Source organism: Trichechus manatus, unplaced genomic scaffold (assembly GCF_000243295.1).
Source record: "Trichechus manatus latirostris isolate Lorelei unplaced genomic scaffold, TriManLat1.0 scaffold00096, whole genome shotgun sequence".
Taxonomy (NCBI): Eukaryota; Metazoa; Chordata; class Mammalia; order Sirenia; family Trichechidae; genus Trichechus; species Trichechus manatus.
The window spans coordinates 7,358,494-7,379,984 of record NW_004444032.1 but is presented as its reverse complement, the minus strand read 5'-3'; the positions used below and the strand labels follow the sequence as shown (position 1 = coordinate 7,379,984).

General features: G+C 42.3%; 1 protein-coding gene across 1 annotated transcript in view; it reads right to left on the bottom strand.

Moving 5' to 3' along the window:
• The window catches only part of LAMB4 (laminin subunit beta 4), a 106,808-nt gene that overhangs the window by 49,049 nt on the left and 36,268 nt on the right, over positions 1 to 21,491 (bottom strand). Inside the window, 7 exon segments of the mRNA XM_004382620.1 lie at positions 5,748 to 5,853; positions 5,855 to 5,866; positions 6,639 to 6,718; positions 6,721 to 6,756; positions 8,409 to 8,595; positions 18,666 to 18,815; positions 19,612 to 19,691. Of these exon segments, the coding sequence (XP_004382677.1) occupies positions 5,748 to 5,853; positions 5,855 to 5,866; positions 6,639 to 6,718; positions 6,721 to 6,756; positions 8,409 to 8,595; positions 18,666 to 18,815; positions 19,612 to 19,691 (651 nt within the window).

The window sequence follows — 21,491 nt, the reverse complement described above, 5'->3', positions numbered from 1 at the left end:
TGTTCTGTAAGCCTTCACCTGAAGTACAATAAAATATTAAAAAAAAAAAATTACTTGTGTGTGATATTAATGATATTGTTCTATAATTTCCACATTCTGTTGGATCACCTTTCTTTGGAATGGGCACAAAAATGGATTCCTTCCAGTTAGTTGGCCAGGTAGCTGTCTGAAAAATTTCTTGGCATAGATGAGTGAGCACTTCCAGCGTTTCATCTGTTTGTTGAAAGATCTCAATTGGTATTCTGACAATTCCTGAAACCTTGTTTTTCACCAATGCCTTCAGTGCAGCTTGGACTTCTTCCTTTGGTGCCATTGGTTCTGGATCATATGCTACCTCCTAAAATGGTTGAACATTGACCAATTCTTTTTGATACAGTGACTCTGTATATTCCTTCCATCTTCTTCTGACGCTTCCTTTGTCGTTCAGTATTTTGCCCATAGAATCCTTCAATATTGCAACTAGTCATAGTGATCCTTTCAAATGCAGTTTGTTTAGATAATCCCCCCTCCTTAGTACTTTTCAATGGCTTCCATTGCCTCAGGATAAAATTTAAGCTTCATCTAATTGTGCTTACTCCCTCCCCCTCAACCCCGTGATTCTCATAGTGGAGATACTGTCCCTCTATGGAGCGTTTTGGAAATTTGTAGGGGTGGTTTTGGTTGTCACAGTGAGTGTGTGGGGTGCGTTACTAGTATTTAGTGGGTGAGGGTCAGAAATGCTAGACATTATGCAATGCTCAGAGAAGTTTCACAAAACAGAAATCATCCCATGTCCCCTACAGAATTTGAATGTTCTGTTGAACATCCATGAAGGAAAAAACTCTGTTTATAATTATCTAACTTATGTTTTTTAAACACATGAATATAAAGTATTTTTTGCATAGTTTTTATATGAACTGAATTTTCTAGGGATGCAATTACCATGTAAGTCAAGGGAAGACTATATTTTGTTTTGTTTTGAACTTTACCAAGATACATTTATCATTTCGGAAAATTGTCTTCACCAATGGCTATGCTGCTCTAGATATCTGAGTCTCCAATACAACAGCCCTGCTTTCCTGGTTGTCTCACATACGGTGATTCTATGCATATGATCATCTTTCTACTTCATTATGTCTTCTCGTGTATTCATGCCTGTGCATGTATGTATTGAAGTACATGTTATTTCTTCATAAATTACTTTCCTTTTATTTCTCTTTTATATTAATATTAGTGCATTGCATTGATGTTTTGGAAGTTGTATGTGCAGGCACACTATAAATGCCTATGAATTCCATTTTACAATAGTAAGGGGTGTGGTGAAATATTTGTAATAAAAAGGGGAGGTTGGGTTGGATGAAGCTGAGACTCATTACTCTTCATGCTCTGTCGCCACACACACACACACACACACACACACACTCGCACACACACACATACACTCAAAACCCAAAGAGTTGCCGTGGAGTCAAATCTGACTCATTTGATCCCGTGTGTGTCAGAGTAGAAATGTGCTCCACAGGTTTTTCAATGGCTGATTTTTTGGATGTAGATTGCCGGGCCTTTCTCCCAAGGCACCTCAGTATGTACTCAAACCTCCGACCTTTCATTAGCAGCCGAATGTCTTAACCGTTTGCACCACCCAGGGACTCTGTCTCCACACTGGGCCTTTGCTCGTCTTGTGTTTCACTTACTCCTTTGGTGGCCAGCTCTGGGCTCAGCTTAGATGTCATCTCCTCTAGCAGACCTTCAGTGATGCCTGGTCCACGTGCAGAGATCTGCCGTAGCACCCAATACCTCTATACCATGCTGTCTTTGCCTATTTAATTGTCTGCATCTCCCCTTCGGAGAGTAATCCCCGGGGGTGATGCTTGTCTTGTTTACCTCAATGCCTGCCACAGTGTCTAATTTTTAGTAAGTACTTAATAAAATTTGTTTGATAAAGAAGTGTATACATTTCTACTATTGTATCTTTAAGCGAATACTAAAATTAATCTGTATTCTCCAAACACAAGCCAAGCGGGGAGGAGGTGTAGAAGAAAGCCAGATGGGATGGGGCCAGGGTGAGGGCAGCCAGCCAGGGATTCATTATTTACAGCTGCTGGTCTGAGCAGGTTTAGAATCGGCCATCCCTGGAATCAAGCAGATGAACCAGATGACAAAGGTCCCTGTCAGCTATAGGATTTTGTGATGCCGTGACTCACTCCTTCTCCTAGAATCTCCCTAGGACTTTATGTTACCAAGTATAGTCCATTCCACAGTTTAAAAGAAGAATGGCAGTTTTATATTCTAGAATATAAAACGAAACGTGTTTAGAGTCAAGAGCGTATTATATTCTAGAATATAATGCACTTTTGACTCTAAACACATTTTTATGGAAGCACATGTCATATAATCAGGGTGAACGAGAACAAATTTAAACCGTCTAACTACGCGAGCCAAACAAAAGCATTCGTGCAGAGGGAGCATCCAGGGTTGAACAAAGGCTTCATCTGGTCTTCTTGGCAATGCATCCAGATTTTAGATGTAAATGTTAATCCAGGCAATAGAGAAGAAAGAACTCTGAAAGGGCCATGTCCTAAACAGTCCAGTACATTCCCAGATTGCACAGTTGGTGGAGTGGCATTAACTACATTAATCTGCATTCATGAAATGTCCACTGACTTTCCCCGACTAGACATCCCCACTCAGGGGCTACAGTGGACACTGCTGGTGGCCTGCCTAGATGCTCTTTGAAAGGCTGGTGTACCATCCTCCAGCTGCCTTGAGCATTGGCTGCTAGAGGTTCACAGCTATACCCTTCTCCAGAAAATTTTTGTGTCCTTTTCCAGAAAATTGCACTTGGCCACCTTGTCCAGGAATGGATTCACTCCCCAGCTTATGTTTGTGTGAGCCTGCAGCCAGTGGCTTGGGTACACGTAAGCCTACCCCTCTGCCTCAACCCAAACCAAACCCATTGCTGTCGAGTTGATTGCGACTCATAGTGACCCTGTAGGACAGAGTACAACTGCCCCATAGCGTTTCCAATGCTATAATCTTTACATAAGCAGATCAGTTTGCTCCCTTAATTTTTAGTCAGGTTTCAGGGTTTCCCATAACTGCATGCAAGGCAATGATTGCTTAAAAGAGATAAATAGATATATTTTTAATTTAATTTCAAATCATCCACTTAATTATTGCAGTTATCAAACATCATTGCAATGTTTTTCATTTTGTTTTGTTTTGTTTTTTACATGTATGTTTTCTGCACCAGGCTGAAAATTCTCTGAGCACAGGAACCTTGTTTTACATCCCAGGAGCCAGCACAGTTCCTGGCCCATGTACAGTCAGTGAATGGATAACTTGGTTGGATTCATTTAATACAGCATCAGGTATAATCTTTGGAGTATACAGGGTTCAGTACGATTAGGATACGGAGAATATTCCCATGCCTACTTCTTATAAATTTGAGTTTTAGAATTATATTATGCTAATAACATCCATTCGTGACCTAAAAAAATGACAAACCTAAACCTGCTGCTATCGGGTCAATTCCGACTCACAGCGACCCGAAAGGACAGAGGAGAACTGCCCCATCGGGTTTCCAAGGAGCGGCTGGTGGATTTGAACTGCTGACCTTTGGGTTAGCAGCCGTAGCTCTTAACCACTTCCTTATTGTCTCCCTTTCCCTTTCCTTACTCTGCCTGGGTTCCCAACTTTTAGCATTTTCGCCCCTGAATTAAACCTGTTGGCTTAGATTTTCTTCCTTTTGCAATTCATAGGTTGTTTTATGAGCACAGTTCCTCTGCAGATGTAAGTTGTATGGACAAGAAAATAAAGATGGTTTCTATTTCCCATTCGAGAGTTTGTTTTCTACTTCATGTAATAGGATTCTCTCCACAACTGTTACACAGTTCTTCAAGCTGCAGGATTTAGACTATCTTTGGTTAGGGCTGCCAGATAAAATACAGAACACCCAGTTTTAAACTTGAATTTTAGATAAACAACAAATCATTTTTCAGTATAAGTATGTCCCATGCAATATTTGTGGACAATATTTGGGACAAACTTTTATTAAAAATTATTTATTTTTTAAATCTTAAATTCAAATTTAACTGGACATCAGGTTTCATTTTTTTTCGTTTTGCTTTTGCTAAATCTGGTAACTCTACCTTTGGTAAAACAATGCTTTTTTGATGTTATGATCATTGAACCTTGTTGAATAAAATAACACTTGTCTCATATTGAGGTGCTATATCAAACTACCAGGGTATAAATTGAAAAAGCTGGATGGTTAAAAATTAAATTCAGAAGGCACATTTCATAAAACATGGAAATACAGCTAATTAATTCAGGGATTGACAAAGTTCTTTTGTAAAGGGCCAGATAAATATTTTAGGCTTTGTGGGCCATACAGTCTCTGTTGCAACTACTCAACTCTGCCTTTGTAGCTGAGAAGCAGCCATAGATAATACGTAAACAAATGGGCATGATTGTGTTCCAGTAAAACTTTGTAGGGCCTTAGTTTGTCAATTAAATCATGATATTAGGAGATTCTCACAACTATTCAAAAATGCAATAAAAAAGCAGTTTGATTTTTATCTACAAAATTACTTAAAAAAAAATCTTACATAATTTTCTATCATTTTGCTAATGGTGAGATGTAACTGGTACTTCCATAGATTATGATCCTGAAAACTAATTGGTCAATGCCCTCCAGAAAATAATTGGGCAAGTTATTTCAAGAGTCATGAACCTTTGGGTAAAATAAGAGTATGTTGTAAAAATATGTACCAGATATACACTGTAGTGAAAATAGAAGCAACTTCAATGATCACAATTAGGGGAATAGATAAGTAAATTAAGTAAATTTGCTCAATATCCAAACTCTGCCCAGTGACAAGCCTGGCCCTGTCAGACTGCACAGAGCGAGAGGTTTGGAGAAATTCCTGGGCTCAGCCTTGTGGGGGAAAGAAATGGAAAGAAGCCACTCAAGGAAATACTATGCATGGTTCCTAAAAATGATAATACTGCATAGCAACATACGAAAATGCATATGACATAATGTAAAGTGAAAAAAAATCCATATATGCAATTGTATGAGCATTTTGACTACAAAAAAATAAAATTATAGTGTGCATAAACGGGAACTTAGAAATGATAATAATTGAAGTGGTAGGATTTCTTTCCAAAACTTTCTGTAATGCCAGTACACTGTTGTGGCTTGGAGCAGGCAGTCCGGCTCTGATTTCTGACTCCTCACTCCCTAGCTCCCTGTACCTCAGTTCTGTCATCTGCAAAATGGGGATAACGATAGCTCTTCCCTCATAGGATTGTTGTGAAGATGAAATGACATAATACGTAAAAACACTTCAAACCATTACTGGCACATAGTATTAGATAAGATCTGCAATTGTTCTTAGGTAATATTTATAACTAGATAAAACAAGAAAACCAAACCCATTGCCATCGGGTTGATTCTGACTCATAGCAACCCTATAGGACAGAGAAGAACTGCCCCACGGGGTTTCCAAGGCTGTAATCTTCAGGGTGGCAAACTGCCACATCTTTCTCCCAAGGAGTGGCTGGTGGGTTCGAACCACCAACATTTTGGTTGGCAGCTGAACACTTAACCACTGTGCCAACAGGGCTCCTTGCTATAAATAGATAGTAGCTGATTTTTATAATTAAACAAATACATTTGTATTTTTCAAAAGACATTTCTCCAGAGAGAACCACAGAGGAGTTCAGTGTAGAAGGAAGCACCCAAAAAGCTCTGTCATACTTACAGAGTCAACCAGGATGTGTGAATGAGCGTGGGACTCTCCTTCCAAAGGCTGAGAAAAGTAGATATCTATGGAATATTGTACATTTGGATCTAAACAGATGGGTGAGAAGCAGCACGATTCTGTATTAAGATAAATAAACACAAGATTTATTGACAGCAGTACAGTTATATTACCTAAATGGCCAGAGCATTTCAGTGTTCTACTTGTGCTGTGAAGTAGGCTCCACTGTGGGGCTGAGGCCAGGGCAAGGTGAGACCAGCACAGGTGGGTTGGCTGGACAATGAACTCACTCTCAGATTCTCAATGGCTCTTCCGTAAGATTGTGTCAAACAGCAATGCTTGAGAAACTATCTACCATGGGTTGTCATGGCAGCTGTGAGGAAAGGATGGGACAGATGTCCTTCCTCCTATTTGCCATACTGATATCAACAAGGTCTTTGTTTTACTTGCTACAAATCTCCAATGAGGCAAAATTAACGGCATCAAGATTAATAGCTTTTTACCTCATAGACTCTCAGCTGTTTGAGATAACTCAAGCTAAATATTTTACTCTTATTCTTGTAGCATTTCACTTTCTTACATTTCAGGGCCAAACGGGAAATGAAAAAGGAACTTTCAAGATTCAGGGACAGGAATCTGGGTTGGAATCCTGATTCTGCTTTACAGGTGGAGAAAACTTGGGCAAGTCATTTAGATATTCTCAATTTCCCCCTTATCAGAAGAAGATAACACTTACAGAGTTGATTAAATGTAAACATAGTCTAGCACACAGTAAGCACTCAATAAATGTTTTAATCCCCAATACCCACCTTCTGCCACTTAGTTCCAGGAGCATTATTGATGTATAATTCTAAGAAACCATCAATGTTTGAAGAAAGGTCCCAAATATACCTGGCTGCTGCTGGTAAAACAGAAGACAGGGGCTTCAGCTGTGGGGTCTTGCGTGTGCAATGCTCCCTCCCTCTGGGTGGGGGTTAACCACAGTCTGGACAGCCCAGTCAGCTGCGGACTAGACAGGCATCAAATAGAAGCATGTTACTTTTAATAAAAATGTACGAGGACGTAGGAACGTGTTTTGAACACACATACACACAGTGGATAGTACATGGAATTGAATTTGTAAACTATAGTCCATTTGGGGAGCTCTGGTGGCACAGTGGTTAAGACTATGGCTGCTAACCAAAAGGTCAGCAGTTTGAATCCACCAGCTGCTCCTTGGATACCCTACGGGGCAGTTCTACTCTATCTTGTAGGGTTGCTATGAGTCGGAATCAACTCAGCAGCAATGGGTTTGGTTTTTTTGGTTTAGTCCATTTGGGAAATAGAATTTTGGGGTTGAAAGAAGTCTTAGAGATTCATTTTCGAGTCCGACTCTGGTGTCTGAATTGTGTTTCAGGCAGAAAGAATATTGTTTCTAGCTATAGTTACAACTTGTGGGCCTGGAAAAACCTGACACCCCTGAGAGTCAATTCATCCATCATTTCCCTGGATCACAGAACAAAGCATAATAATTTGGACTCTTTCTCTCAGATATACTCTGGGAGTTTTACAGTTTGGAAAAGCTTTTCAAGCTGTCAGATATGTGTTCTCTCTACTGAAAAACCAAAACCGAACTCATTGCTGTAGAGTCGATTCCGACTCATAGCGATCCTATGTAGTAGAACTGCCCCATGGTGTTTCCAAGGCTGTGAATCTCTACGGAAGCCGACTGCCACATCTTTCTCCTGTGGAGCCACTGGTAGATTCAAACCACCCACCTTTCGGTTAGCAGCCGAACTTAACCACTGCACTACCAGGACCCCTTGTTCTCTCTACAGATAGGTTAATACATTTTTCTTTTTTAAATGACTTTCTCATCATACTCACCAGGTCAAAGTTCACTGAAGTATCTTGGCTTTTGTTTGTGAGAAATAGAGAGTTGTGTCATAGCAAGAGTTTCAAAGTGGATCGCAGCTCTGATCCTGTGACACACAGTGAGCCCTCCAGAATGTGGTCCTCAGGGGCCTTCAGGGGCTCTAGGACTCCTTGCCCCAAGCAATATACAATACTTTTCACAGGAGATGGTTCATGGCTTTTTGGTTTATTAAAAGGGTGAGTATGCAAAGAGAAGGTTAAGAACTACTGCTCTAGATCCACCATTTTTCTAATTTGGTTTCTGTACTGTCTTAGATATTTCTAAAATGGAGGGAGAGGAGACTGTATGGTAGTGGGAGCCAAGAGGAGCAGACAGCTGTTACTCTTTCTCTTGCTGCAGGGTAAAATCCAAATGCAAATAATGCCTCTTCTGTAACCCTGGGAGTCTGAATCTCAGCACATGTGTAGGTTTATTAAATTTTTAAATAAAAGTCCCAGGAGGACAGGACTTGTGTTATTTCAGTTGTTTATGGTTCTTATACAAACATTTAATCACCATTTCCTTAATCCTAGTACCTTAAATACATTCTTTAGCTTCTATCTATTAAAGCATGTGTGCCTATGGCTAACTATGTCGCTTCAATAGCTTTAGGAAGCCCTTTAGTTTATAATGCTTTCCATATGTTCTACTTTTTGCAAATCATTTTATGATGAACCTATCTCACAAGGCTGAAATGGAAACACTTAGTTCGAGAATGTCATTCTGTCAGCTTTTTACCACCAGAGAAGTTGGGAGTCAAAGGATACCTGAGTTTCCTAGCGAATGGCGATGGTGAAGTCCATGGGAAAGGGAATGTTGTTGACAGCAGATCTCAAGCCAGCCCCAGGGAGAACCCTGGCAAATCCAGGCCCAGTCCATGTAACAGGCTTCCCAGGAACTGGCTCTGGGAGAAAGATGTGAACAGCAGGTGCCTGGCCAAAATTCACCAAGCCCCAAAATGGGAAAGGAAAGTACATAGTTTTGCTTGTAGTCAGCCCTGGAAGAGTTCAGGAAAAAACTTATTTCCTGATGTGTACATGATCCATCTGGTCCACGGATAAATTATTCCATCCAGGATACAGCCCAAAATCCTGCTGAGAATAATGTGCTGAAACAGCAGCTTTGGAACATATATTACCATGTAGAATGCTTGCTTTAAAAGCAGCGCCACTTTGGTTTGAAGTACCCCATGTGCTAATGAGCTGAACACATTCCACATTTATGACCCGGGGTTTTGCAGCTACGACTGTGGAGTTCTGGCCAAAGTATGGAGGGAAAGAGAATACTCCCATGCCTACTTCACGGATTTTGCATAATGGTGCATGACTATGAGAAAACCCACATGGATTCATTTATTAGACATTTCTTCCATGCAAACATGAGAAATGTCTCCTTTTCTATCTGCCTGAGGTACGTTAAGCACAAAACTTCTAACCCAGGTCTGATTGATTAGAATCCCTGAAGGTCTCCGTACTGGATGTCAGCCTGCAGCCATCTGGACCCTGTAGATAATACCTCTTTAATTGCTTTTGCATCTGCCTCTCCATACTCACAGCCTCCACCCTCATTCCAGCTCTTGTTTTTTTTTGCCTGGATTGCTGCAATAGCCCCTTGGCTATTCCTTCCACTCTCTTCTTTGTCCAATATATGCTACACACCACTGCTGACAGAGTATTACAAATTCTTCCAACTGCCAACGCAATGAAGCCTAACTTACTTAGCCTGGGGTTCAAGTTGCTCTGTGATCTACCCCAAACTGCCCTTCATTTGATAATTGTTTAGTAATAATTACGAGCCAGACTCTGGATTAGGAGTGCAACAATGGATAGGACAGAGCCTCTGCCACAGAGGAGTTTAGAATCTTACAGTGGAGACAGAAATGTATATAAATTAACTATACCACCAGATTAGGTTTTAATAACCCAAAACCAGTTGCTATGGAGTTGATTCTGACTCATGGCAAGCCCATGTGTGCAGAGTAGAACTGCTTCATAGGGTTTTCAATGGCTGTGACCTTTTGGAAGTAGATCACCAGGCCTTTATTCTGAGGTGCCTCTGGGTGGATTCCAACTCCCAACCTTCTGGTTAGTAGTTGAGCACTTAACCGTTTGTGCCACCCGAAGAATAAGTAAAGTCATTTATATGTGATGTTTTTCAAACATTTAAAAAATGCCCTCATGATTACAGTAGACACTGTAGGTGCCCTTCCCAGGTCCCCTTTACCTGGTTGTTGTACCCATCCCCCAGCTGCTGTATGTGTGGCTGCTAACAGCTCAAAGTTACTGCCTTTCCTGGAGAACTGCCCTTCTGCACTGCCCACCCTCACCTTGGGATAGCTGGCAGCCAATGCTGACTGATTTGAGGGCATAAAAGGCTGGCGCTGTGTCTCCAGGGCAGGACAACTCTGTTTGCAATTTATGCTTCTGAGCTCCCCTGTGTTTCAAGCCAAGGTTTGTTTTACCTAAGACCAGTGTCCTGCTCAGTGGACCAGTGCATCCTTCCAGTAGTTCCTGTAATTGTTGGCTACTATGCAGTCCCTGAGTGGTGCAAATGGTTAACATGTTAGGCTGCTAAGCAAAAGTCTGGAGGTTCGAGTCCACCCGGAGGTGCTGCAGAAGAAAGGCCTGGCACTCTACTTCCGAAAAATCAGCAAATGAAAACCCTATGGAGCAGAGTTCTACTCTGACACACATGGGATCATCAGGATTCGGGATAGAATTGATGGCAACTGGTTTAGTGGCTGACAAGTGCCCCTTGTCATGAAAATTGTCCTTGGATGATAGGAGCAACCTTACCTGGGAGATTACTCACATCTGCTCTGGCAGCCCACAGCCAATATTGACTGATACAGGAATACAATAGACCAGCCCTTGTGCCTCAAGTACAAATGTTCCTTAGATTCCCTGGGAGGTTAGGCTAAAGCCAGATTTTACTGGAAACTGCATCCTTGACTCACTGTTTCCCATTCCCTATCCTACTTCCCTCACTCCCTTACAGGTTTTTTCTGATGAGTGCTCACTCACTAAAACATATGCACTCAAATCCCCTTCTTAATCTAGGCTTCGAGGGAACCCAACCTAAAACAGTGACTCTGTGCACACACACACCTGCACACATTTATATAAAATTGAAATAAAATTTTCACAAAAATATGCCCATATTATATATTCTTATATTTTCTTCTAACCTGACTCAGTAAATCGATTTTATGAGCTACTTACTAATAGGCATGACCTGCAGCTTGAAAATTACTGATTTGTGGAACCTCAGAGATGGAAACAATTCATTGCGTCCAGGTGGGAGGACAGAGGATGTCAGAGAAAGCAACAGGACAGATAAATCTGAATTGGGTCTTGAGTAGAGGTTTTCTAAATGAGTTATTTCAGGTATTCTTAAAACGCTGTCATGGAAGTAGATGGTGGTGATGGTACAGCATTGTGGATGTAATTAATGCCACTGAATGGTACACTTACAAATGGTTAAATGGCAAATTTTATGCTACATATATTTTACCATTGGAGTAGGACGGGGTAATGTTTCGCTCTGTTGTACATGGGGACGCTGTGAATCACTTCCAGCCTACAGAGTCTGAGAAGGCTTCATGGGGATGTGGCGTGGGAACAGAAACAAGCAGAGAAAGAGCACAGCCACAACAATTGGCGTCCACAGACCTCCTGGGAGGAACATCCCTCGTGAAATCTTCTCTGACCCTCTCAGCTGGAGGCAGATCTCCCAATCTGAGGTCCGTATCATGTCATATGCACTCTCTTACAACACTTAACCCGCTCTGCCATGTATTAGTTGTTTGTGCACATGGCTCATCTCCCCAGCAAGTCTTGAAGGCAGGCGCCATGTCTAAAAACCAGTTGCTGTTGAGTCGACTCTGTCTCATGGCGACCTCATGTGTATAAGAACGGAACTGCTCCACAGGGTTTTCAATGGCTGATTTTTTGGAAATAGATCACCAGGTGCCTCTGGATGGATTTGAACCACCAACTTCTCAGTTAGCAGCCTAGGGCGTTAACCATTTGTACCACCCAGGGACTCCCTGCTGTGTGTAAGGAACTGCTTTAGTTACTGGGTTTGTAAGCGTGACTGATGATGTCTCTGCTTTCTTTGGCTTCTCTGACATCCTCATTTCCAAATGCACACATAGAATGCTCAGTAAAGATCTCCTGAGGGGAGCAAACAGGCCTAAAGTGTCCCAGGCTCTGAGTGACTAATTGTTGGATGGCTACAGGGCCTCCTGGTCACCTCCAGGCTTCTGAAGCCATTGGCAGCGGGGCCCTGAGGCAGTCGGCATCTTCCCAGCATTCACACCCAGCATGCACACCAGCACTGACCAACAACAACCACATGGAAATCAAGGGCATGTTCATAGCACCATCCCCAGGGACATCAGCAGGTCTCCTTCTCCAACTAGGAGGAGAGTCTTCCTCAGCACTAGACCTCTCCTTACTAAACCAACAAGAAATCAAATTCCCTGTTGCTGACTCTCCAACTTTCTAGCATCCAGCTTTCCAGAAATTTTCATTCTGAGAAGGAATAAAGCTACTTAGGTTTTCCCTACAGGCTCCAATTACTTTGAACTTGGTTCTTTCTTTCCTGCATTTCTGTTCATGAGGATGAGAAGAGCTTACAGTAACTGAACACTTGCATGCACCAGGCACGGTTCTGAGTGCTTTCTGCATATTATTCCTTTATGACACAGCAGACAATGGCCATTAAGAAAATGGTTTACCTCACTCTGCTCCTCAGCACGTATGCTTTGCTTCTGATTTCTTCTCAGTATTATATTTCCTTCGTCAATTGTGAAATCATTTCCTTGTTGCTGGAAATAGACATCACTTTCAGGCCAAGCTGTTGCTAATAACTTAAAAAGAAAAGAAAAGGCAGTTTAAGTAATTATCGATTGAATTGTGACCCCCTAAAACATGTGTTGGAATCCTAACCCCTAAACCTGTGTATTAATCTAATCTAATGTAATGTATTCACTTTCCAGAATGTAAGCTAACATAGTGTAATCAATCAGTTATACCAGTGTAGGGTGGATTCAAAACCTAATCACTTCTGAGTTATATAAATAGCAGCATAGACACAGAGATGCAAGCATATACTGGGGAAAAGATATGCCATGTAAGGATCGTCTGCCTACAAGCCAAGGAAGCCAGGAACATCCAGAGCTACTAACACGGAAGGAATCAACACAGCCAAGACTCTGATTTGGACTTTTAGCCTCCAGAACTGTGAGAAAATAAATTTCAGTTCTTTAAAGCCACCTGCATGTGGTATTTCTGTTACAGCAGCACAAGGGAACTAAGACAGTAACCATCAAAATTTCTGATGATATCATATCACACTGTAATTTAACAGATATTCATGATCTATATTTAACAGCCATGTCTTCTTACTCTGCTGCAGGAAGAAGAAATGCAGGCAGTTTGTACTTTTTTGTTTCTCTGTGAAAAAGGGAAATGTTTGGTGGTTCTAATACCAAAACATGTTTTTAAAGGATGTTTTAATAGTGAAAGTCGAAACTGAGAAAATATTTAATGTAATTGTTATCTACTGGTTTTGCAGGATTTTTTAAAAATGTAAATGTAATTTTTAACGTGAAATCTCAGGAGGAAAGTTGAAGAAAATCAACAATAAGCATGGCACAGAGATTCAAAGTTTATCAGATATTGTACCTTTTTATTAGCTATTATAACCAAGACCAATTGTTCTTGGGTTCTTATAGTTTGTCTTATAAGTCCCCACAAGCGGTTGTGTTGAGCTGCGTGGGTGCAAACAGTTAAGAGCTCAGCTGCTCACCGAAATGTTGGCAGTTCGAACTCACCCAGCAGCTCCTTGGGAGAAAGATCTGGTGATCTGCTTCCATAAAGATTGTTGTTGTTTTCATGTGCTGTCAAGTCAATTCCTACTCATAGAGACCCTATATGATAGAGTAAAACTGCCCCCATAGGGTTTCCTAGGTTGTAATCTTTACAGGAGCAGATTGCCCGGTCTTTTCTCCCCCAGAGCCACTTGTAGGTTTGAACTGCAGACCTTCTGGTTAGCAGCCGAGTGCTCTAGTCAGTGCGCTACCAGGGCTCCAAGAAAACCCTCCGGGGCATTTCTTCTTTGTTGCCTGGCGTCGCTATGAGTCAAAATCAACTCAGTGGCGCCTAACAACAACAACAGAAGGTTACACCAGGATATCCAAATTCCCCCAGCCAAACGAAGGCACAGGAAGCACACGGTCACGCAAACCTGGTTTAAAACCCTGGCTTCTGTGGGCTTCTGTTTTACGTCATCTTCTCAGTCTACTCGCCTACTGCTGACCCAGTTAGAATCTCCTAGCGTTCCCTGTTTCCAAATTTTCACTGCGTCCTGGACATTGGGGTTTGCGTGGTCGATGTTCCATTGTTGGTTTTACAAACAAGACTAATTTTACAGGTGCCCTGGTAGCTAAGCGAACAGCCCTGCAGTCAGCTGTGGCCCCACGGGGAGCTCCCCTTATTCCAAACTTTACTATTCAGACTCTCAGCCAAGCTCTCTGACTAGTTCCCAGACCGCTCTGTGATAAGGACCCTATGGGAGGGCCACACTGAAATCATGTTTCCTTATCCTTTTTTCCTTTCTCACCAATGTGTTTATCTTATAGCACAAAATTATAAACTAATTTTATACAGAAAGCATACATTATGGAATTAATGTTAACGCATACTACGTTAAATTCAACCGATATAACTTGTTGTGACTTTAAATCGTCTTGTCTCCACAGGTTGTTTCTGTAAGAAAATAGACCAGTGCTTCCCAAACGGCATACAAATCACCTGGGGATCTTGTTAAAATGCAGATCCTAATTCAGTAGGCTGGGGTGGGGCCTGAGATTCTCTAGGTCTAATGAGTTCTGGGGAATGCCGATATTGCTGGTCTTCCGGCCATATTTTGAGTAGCAAGGATATGTGTGTAAGTGTATATACATACAAATATAAACATATGTGTTGTTGTTAGTTGCTGTCGAGTTGAATCTGACTCATGGTGACCCCATGTGTGCAGAGCAGAACTGCTCCAAAGGGTTTTCAAGGCTGTGAGTTTTTGGAAGCAGATTGCCAGGCCTGTCTTCCAAGGCACGTCTGGAAGGGTTTGAACTTTTGACTAGCAGTTGAGTGCTTAACCATTTGCACCACCCAAGGACTCCTAAATATATGTGTACATGTGTGTATATATGTATGGGTGTGTATCTGTGTATGTATGTGTGCATATTATATATGTGTGTGTGTATTTATATTTGCTTTTGAAGACTCACCCCACCAAGAAAATTGTAGTTCTTCTTAATTCACCAATTTGAGCATTAAAACAATTATTCACAAAATGTAAGATGTGTTCTTGCATTTGCTTTCTTTCATATCTCTATCTCCAACTTTTCTCTTTTCTCTGCTACCTCTTAACTCAGAGCCTTGTTTATTCCTGCCTGGGTTATTACAACAGCTTCTTAACTGCTCTTTCCTTCCACCCAGGCTTCACTTCTGCTAGATTAAGTTTATAAGAACTTCTGAAGACAGTCTTCATCACATCCTTCCCTTGCTCAGAAAGCTTCAATGAGTTCTCATTGCCCAAAGAATAAAATTTATCTTCCTTAGTAGACAGATAGTTGCCGATGAGTTGACTCCAACTCATGGTAACCTTACATATAGCAGTATGAAATGCTGCACAGTCCCGCGTCATCCTCATGATCACCAGCATGTTTGAGTCCATTGTTGCAGCTATTGTGCCAATCCATCTCCCCATGGGTCTCCCTCGCCCTCACTGGCCCTCTACTGCACCAATCATGGTATCTTTCTCCAGCAATTGATTCTTCCTGATAATGTGTCCAGAACAAGTGAGTCTGACAATGTTCTGTTGGGATCCATAAGGTTTTCATTGGCTAATTTTCAGAAGTAGATTACCAGGCCTTTCTTCCTAGTCTGTCTTAGTCTGGAAGTTCTGCTGAAACCTATCCACAATGGGTAACCCTGCTGGTATTTGAAATACCAATGGCATAGCTTCCAGCATCACAGCAACACACAAACCACCAGAGTATGACAAATTGACAGATGGCTTCCTTAGTAAGAGACCCTAATTTTCTTTTCCAGTACTTCTTCTCTATATAAACTACTGGCTCCACCTGAAAACAGTAGCCTTGCTTCTCTCCTCAGCCTTTCCTTTCCCTGGCTAGACTGTCATCTCACCTATTCCACCAACTGAAAGCATTATTGTTTTCGAGCCTGAGTCCAAATTATTCTGTGTGTAAAGCCTGTCCATAAGGATTACTCATGGTTCTGAAATCCTAACACACTTATTGACTGCCCATGTCATATGGGACTGCCCCCATCCTATCTCATCCTGAGCTAGCTATGTAAATATATTAGCTATAGTGGAAACTTCTAGAGGGCAGGGGCCCTAACTTATCCCTTTCTATATCACCTTCGCAGGTCTGTATCACCAGTGTTATAAACATGGGTGGACAACATATTGATGGGTTAAGAGCAAGAGTTTTGAAGCCAGCTGCCCCAGATGTACCTGGGGTTGGGCCCAGGCCCCACTGCCTACTAGCCATATGACTTTGGGCCAGGGCTTCCAGCCGGTTTGGGACAGTTCAGTAATTGCCGACGTAAACGAGGGCAGCATATAAGTTGCATAGTGACCAAATTTGTTGCCTGTGAGATTTTTGACCCGAGTAGGAAATAAACAGCATTGCCTGCCCCGCCAACCTCGCTGCTTTGAATGTGTGTCGCTCTCCACACTCCTGCCAATAATCCAATCTCCTGCATCAGCCTCCTGAAACTTTCAGGCCACCATCTCTGAGTAGGGCACTCCTGTTTGTTTCCCTATTTGGGTAAAATCCCACAGGCAACAGATTTGGTTGCTATGCAACATGTACGCTGCCCTCATTTAAACCGGCAATTACTGAACCTTAGGAACCAGCTCGAAGCCCTGCTTGGGGAAGTTGTTTAACTGCTCACCCTTTCCCACATCTGGAAAACATGGATGATAATACTTAGGCTGGTCTGAGAGTTAAATGAGAATATGAAGTATATGAAGTGCTAAGCACAAACCATGAAATAAATGGAGGTTTTGTTATTAGTAGTATCAGCAGCAGCAGCATAGCAAGTACATAATAAACATTTGTTAAATGAATGTACAGATAATTAAGTGGTGCCCAACTGAAATCTTTTATGCCACAATTAAAAGACCAGTGGAGTAGGAAAGTTATTCACATTATCATCCTTCAAATACTTAATATCAATCCTGCCTTGAATTTCCTTTTCTTAAAATGTTGTCGTAGGTATTACTTTCCAATCCCTTCAGCAGTTTTACACACCCTTTAGAATCAATCTATATCCTTGATTTTTTTCTTTGAGTCATGGGGAGAGTAGTAAGGATTCATGTTATAGATGACTTGACCCCCTAACAGTTGCAACCAGCATTCTTTCAGTCTACTCACAACCCAGCTTGACAGGTTCAGAGTGTATTAGCCTAAGTGATATTATCCTATTTAATCGTGTATCACCACTCACCATACAGTACATACTGAATAAATATTAAGTAAAAAAAAATAAAAACAGAAAAATTCAATTGCTGTTGAGTCAATCCTGACTAATGGCAACCCCATGTGTGTCAGAGTAGAACTGTGCTCAATAGGGTGTTCAATGGCTGATTTTTTCAAAGTATATTTCCAGGCCTTTTTTTCTGAGGCTCCTCTGGGTGGGCTCGAACCTCCAACTTTTTGGTTAGCAGTTGAACTCATTAACTGTTTGCACCACTCAGAGGCTCCAATTATTTTAGATAATTATGTTTGTTTCATGTTTTCTTATCTAAAAAAAAAAAGGAACTATTGTATTTCTGGTTATGGCCTGGACATGAATATCAATATTGCTTTTTTTCAGTCACCATCATAGAGAAACCCTTTAAAAAAACTATGAAAAGAATGCAGACATAGGACAGTTTCGTTCTGATTCCATGCACCGTAGTTATAAGTGTAAACAGGGACCATGAAAGCCTTCCTCTCCTGCCCCCGTTCCAGCCCCTAACAGAGCAAGTTCCAAAGCTCCGAAGGAGCAAGTTCACCCTCCCAACCCACAGATAAGGAACAGATAGTCACTGGAACCTGGAATGCATTCCCTTATCTTCTTTATCTACCCAAATCCTGTCTTTATAATCGCCTCCACGTGTTTTTTCTCTTTGCAGACTCCCCCCTCCCCCACCATTTCCTTTGCCATGCGCCTGTTGATGGCTGGAGTCCCACTTGAAGCCTTCTAGGAGTCTAACAAGTACTTTAGTATTTTCTCTAATTGTTTCCTCTGTCTTTGTCTGCTCCCCTAAAAAGATTTTTAGAAAAGGCTTTTTAGGGGAAATCTTCTGTAGAACTGTGACTTGTGGGAAATGAAGTAGAATGCCAAGTGACGTTTGAAACCACACACTCACGTGACTCTCACCAACTTCACTGAGAGCTGCGAATGTGAGCTCGGCTTCAGGAGGCCAGGGAGCACATTTTACACTTCTTTATTATACTTCATCCAGTCATTCAACAGACATCTATAAGGTTCTTACTAGGCGCCAGGTACTGTGTTAGGCACCAGTGCAACAATGCTGAACTTGATACACATGCTCCCTGCCCTCGTAGGGTTTATTATGGTGGGGGAGACAGACAAGGAGATGCTCGGTAAACACATTTTATCTGTTGGGCGCACTAAAGAGCAAAAGTAAAGTCTGTTTCATCACAGTTTAATCCAACCCACATTTATGTGCCAGGCCACCATGGACCAGGCTCTGTGCTAGAACTTGGATACAAAGATAAACCAAACACAGGCTCTGCACTTAAGAATTTGTATAATCTGCATTTCTGTTACGTAATAAACTCCACTTTGATCTGTGTTTGGGGAAAAGAAAAGCGTTCTTTTCTAGGTACCTTAACCATGATCTCAAGGGTGTGCTGTATGTATTTACTGACACTCCATCAAATGAAGTCTACAGGGAAAGTAAATGAAATACGAACCAAAGGCACGAGTCTCTGGAGTGGAGTGGCTTCCTGTGCCTCATAGAGATAGAAATTCAAAGGAGCAAAGAAGTAGCCAGGGGCTGGCTCTGTGCAGCTGCGGCCAGTGATGTGGGGGCGACATTCCCACTGCTCATCTCCCGGGGAGCACCTGAGGGAAAAAAATCCATTATGAAAAAAGGCAGGAGGTAGGGGGGCAAGTATGAAATGAAGGGTGGGGCTGCTGGGCTAAACGCCCCCTGAGGTTGGACCAATTCTTTGAATGCTCAATCAATAGCCCTGTAAGAGGATGCTTTGAGGCCATGAGCACAACATGTCTTGTCTTGAAAAGCGAATTCAGATCTTTGGAACAAGGTAGCCACTTCTTTCCTCAGCAGCTCTCTGACTCTGCTCTAAAAACTGGGGAAGGGAGACGGCAGGGCCTCTCCTTATAGGACGGCAACAAGTTGGTGTACTTTGTAGGTAAAGTCACACATTTTCAGGCATCTCCACACCACTTCAGTATCTCTGGGTAGTACACATGGCTACCACAGTTGGCTGCTAACTGGAAGGTTGGAGGTTTGAGTTTACCCAGAGGCACCTTGGAAGAAAGGCCTGGTGATCTACTTGTGAAAAATCAGCCACTGAAAATCCTATGGAGCACAGTTCCACTCATGGGGAGTCGTGAATCGGAGTTGACTTAATGGCAACTACTTTTTTTTACACACCACTTCATGAGATATCCAGGCAGTTGGACTGTTTACCTCACCCTTGGAAATTGCTGAAGTAAAATAAAAAATCTGGGTTGTAGGTACTGTCTCTAGATCATTGCTTATCAATGTTTTTTGTATGTCATGGAATAGAATCCTTCACCTATGACTAAGAGCAAATCAGAATAAAATGTGCTTTTACGTGCAAACGTGAGTGAGGAGCATTTCCACACTTTATCATTCATTTTACTGACTTACATATTAGAATAAGCACCTCCAATGTCACAGTCACAGGGAGAACATCCATGGAGATGATTTCCCAGTCCCCAGTATCCCACCTACAAAGAGAACATGTTCAGTTGATTCTATCTATGAAGATGTTTGCTTTTCTGAAGTATAATGTTAAAATCACTACAACTGAGGAGGCGGGGCCAAGATGGCAGAGCATTCAGATGCTTCCTGTTGACCCTCTTACAACAAAGACCCAAAAAAACAAGTGAATCGATTATACATGGCAATCTGGGAGCCGTGAACATCAAAGGCAGAGTTGAGGAACCGGACTGAGTGGCAGGGGCCAGGACAGACGGTTTGGAAGCAGCGAGGTGTTGCCAGACCTGACCTGGCGAGAGCCTGATCAGCTCGGGGGTGAGCGGTGAGGCAGGCAAGCAGCAGTGCTCAGGAGGCACTTTTTCTGCACCGGGGGAGACCCAGCACCAGAGAATCTACACGGCCACCCAGATCAGTGAGAAGCGGTCCTGGATCGGCGAAAGATAACTACTTACGTACGGCATACCTGGCGGATCAAAAACACCCCCTTAGGGAAAAACCTCTCTCTCATTTACCTCCCTGCGCCCTGCTCTGCACTGGGTCCCGGACCGGCTTCAGCAATTGCCAAGTCCCCGGGCCGGAAGTAGGATTCATCACAAGCTGGGAACCATTCTCCCTGCCTTGGAGAGTGAACAAATTAACAAACAGGAAAAAATAAACTGCCAGCTCCCCTAAGCCAGGAACCCACCGTAGGCACAGCTCCTTTGCCTAGGCATAGGCATAAGGGATCCACAGACTTTGAGTGTCTTTACCCCTGCATAGACTTATGTGGGCCCATTTCAACAGCGTAGGCCCTCATTACCACTGTACAACAGGGTATATACCAGAACTCTAACTTTAACTGTTTCAGCTGTGAAGTGGCAGGTTCTTGATATTTGACACAGCTCTGCCCATTAAGCAGGGTCTTCAACTACCTACATTAGGAATCTGAGGACTGGTGGCTCCACATATGCCACCCAACCACCTGTGATGGGGGGCCCATAAATAAGAGGTGCCCCCCAGTCCTTACAGCCAAAATCACTGAGTGCTCATAGTCTGGCTTGAAAACCCACCCACCTATGTGCTCTAGGGAACAGGGACACACCTTCCTCCTGGACACTCGGGGCGGCCATCAGCCCCCCGCCTTGCTCAGAGTGTGTCTCCCTGCTGCAGCCAGATGCCTTGCCTACACCAATCACCCATGCCTGTCTAGGACTGTAAGTGAGAGCCTATACCACACGCTTGGTGGCTATCTCCCTAGGCACCAGAGCTGAATCCATACAGGAGGAGTGGGCAGACTCCTGAGCTCATGTACCTAGTAACAGATCTAACCACCTGGTGAGAGGACATTAGAGCTTCAAAGGTGCCAATAATCAAACTAGCTCATACAAGCAGCCTATTTGGGCATATCAAAACAAAACAAGAAGCTAGGTCACAGTAAGCAAACATAAAATAAATAAATATGGCTTGGAGACAACAGTCAATATCAAATCACATAAAGAGGCAATCCATGAGAGCTTCAGCAAGTTCCCAAAACAAAGAATCTAGAGATTTTCCAGAGGAGGAAAATTTCTTGGAGTTACCAGAGGCAGAATACAAAAGATTAATATACAGAACTCTTCAAGAAATTAGGAAGGAAATTAAGCAGAACGCAGAACATGCAATAGAGGAAATTAAAAAGATTAGAAAAGAGCAAAATGAGAAATTTAACAGGCTGCAAGAATCCATAGACAGACAGCAATCAGAAATCCAGAAGATTAACAATAAAATTTCAGAATTAGACAACTCAATAGAAAGTCATAGGAGCAGAATTGAGGCAATGGAAGTCAGAA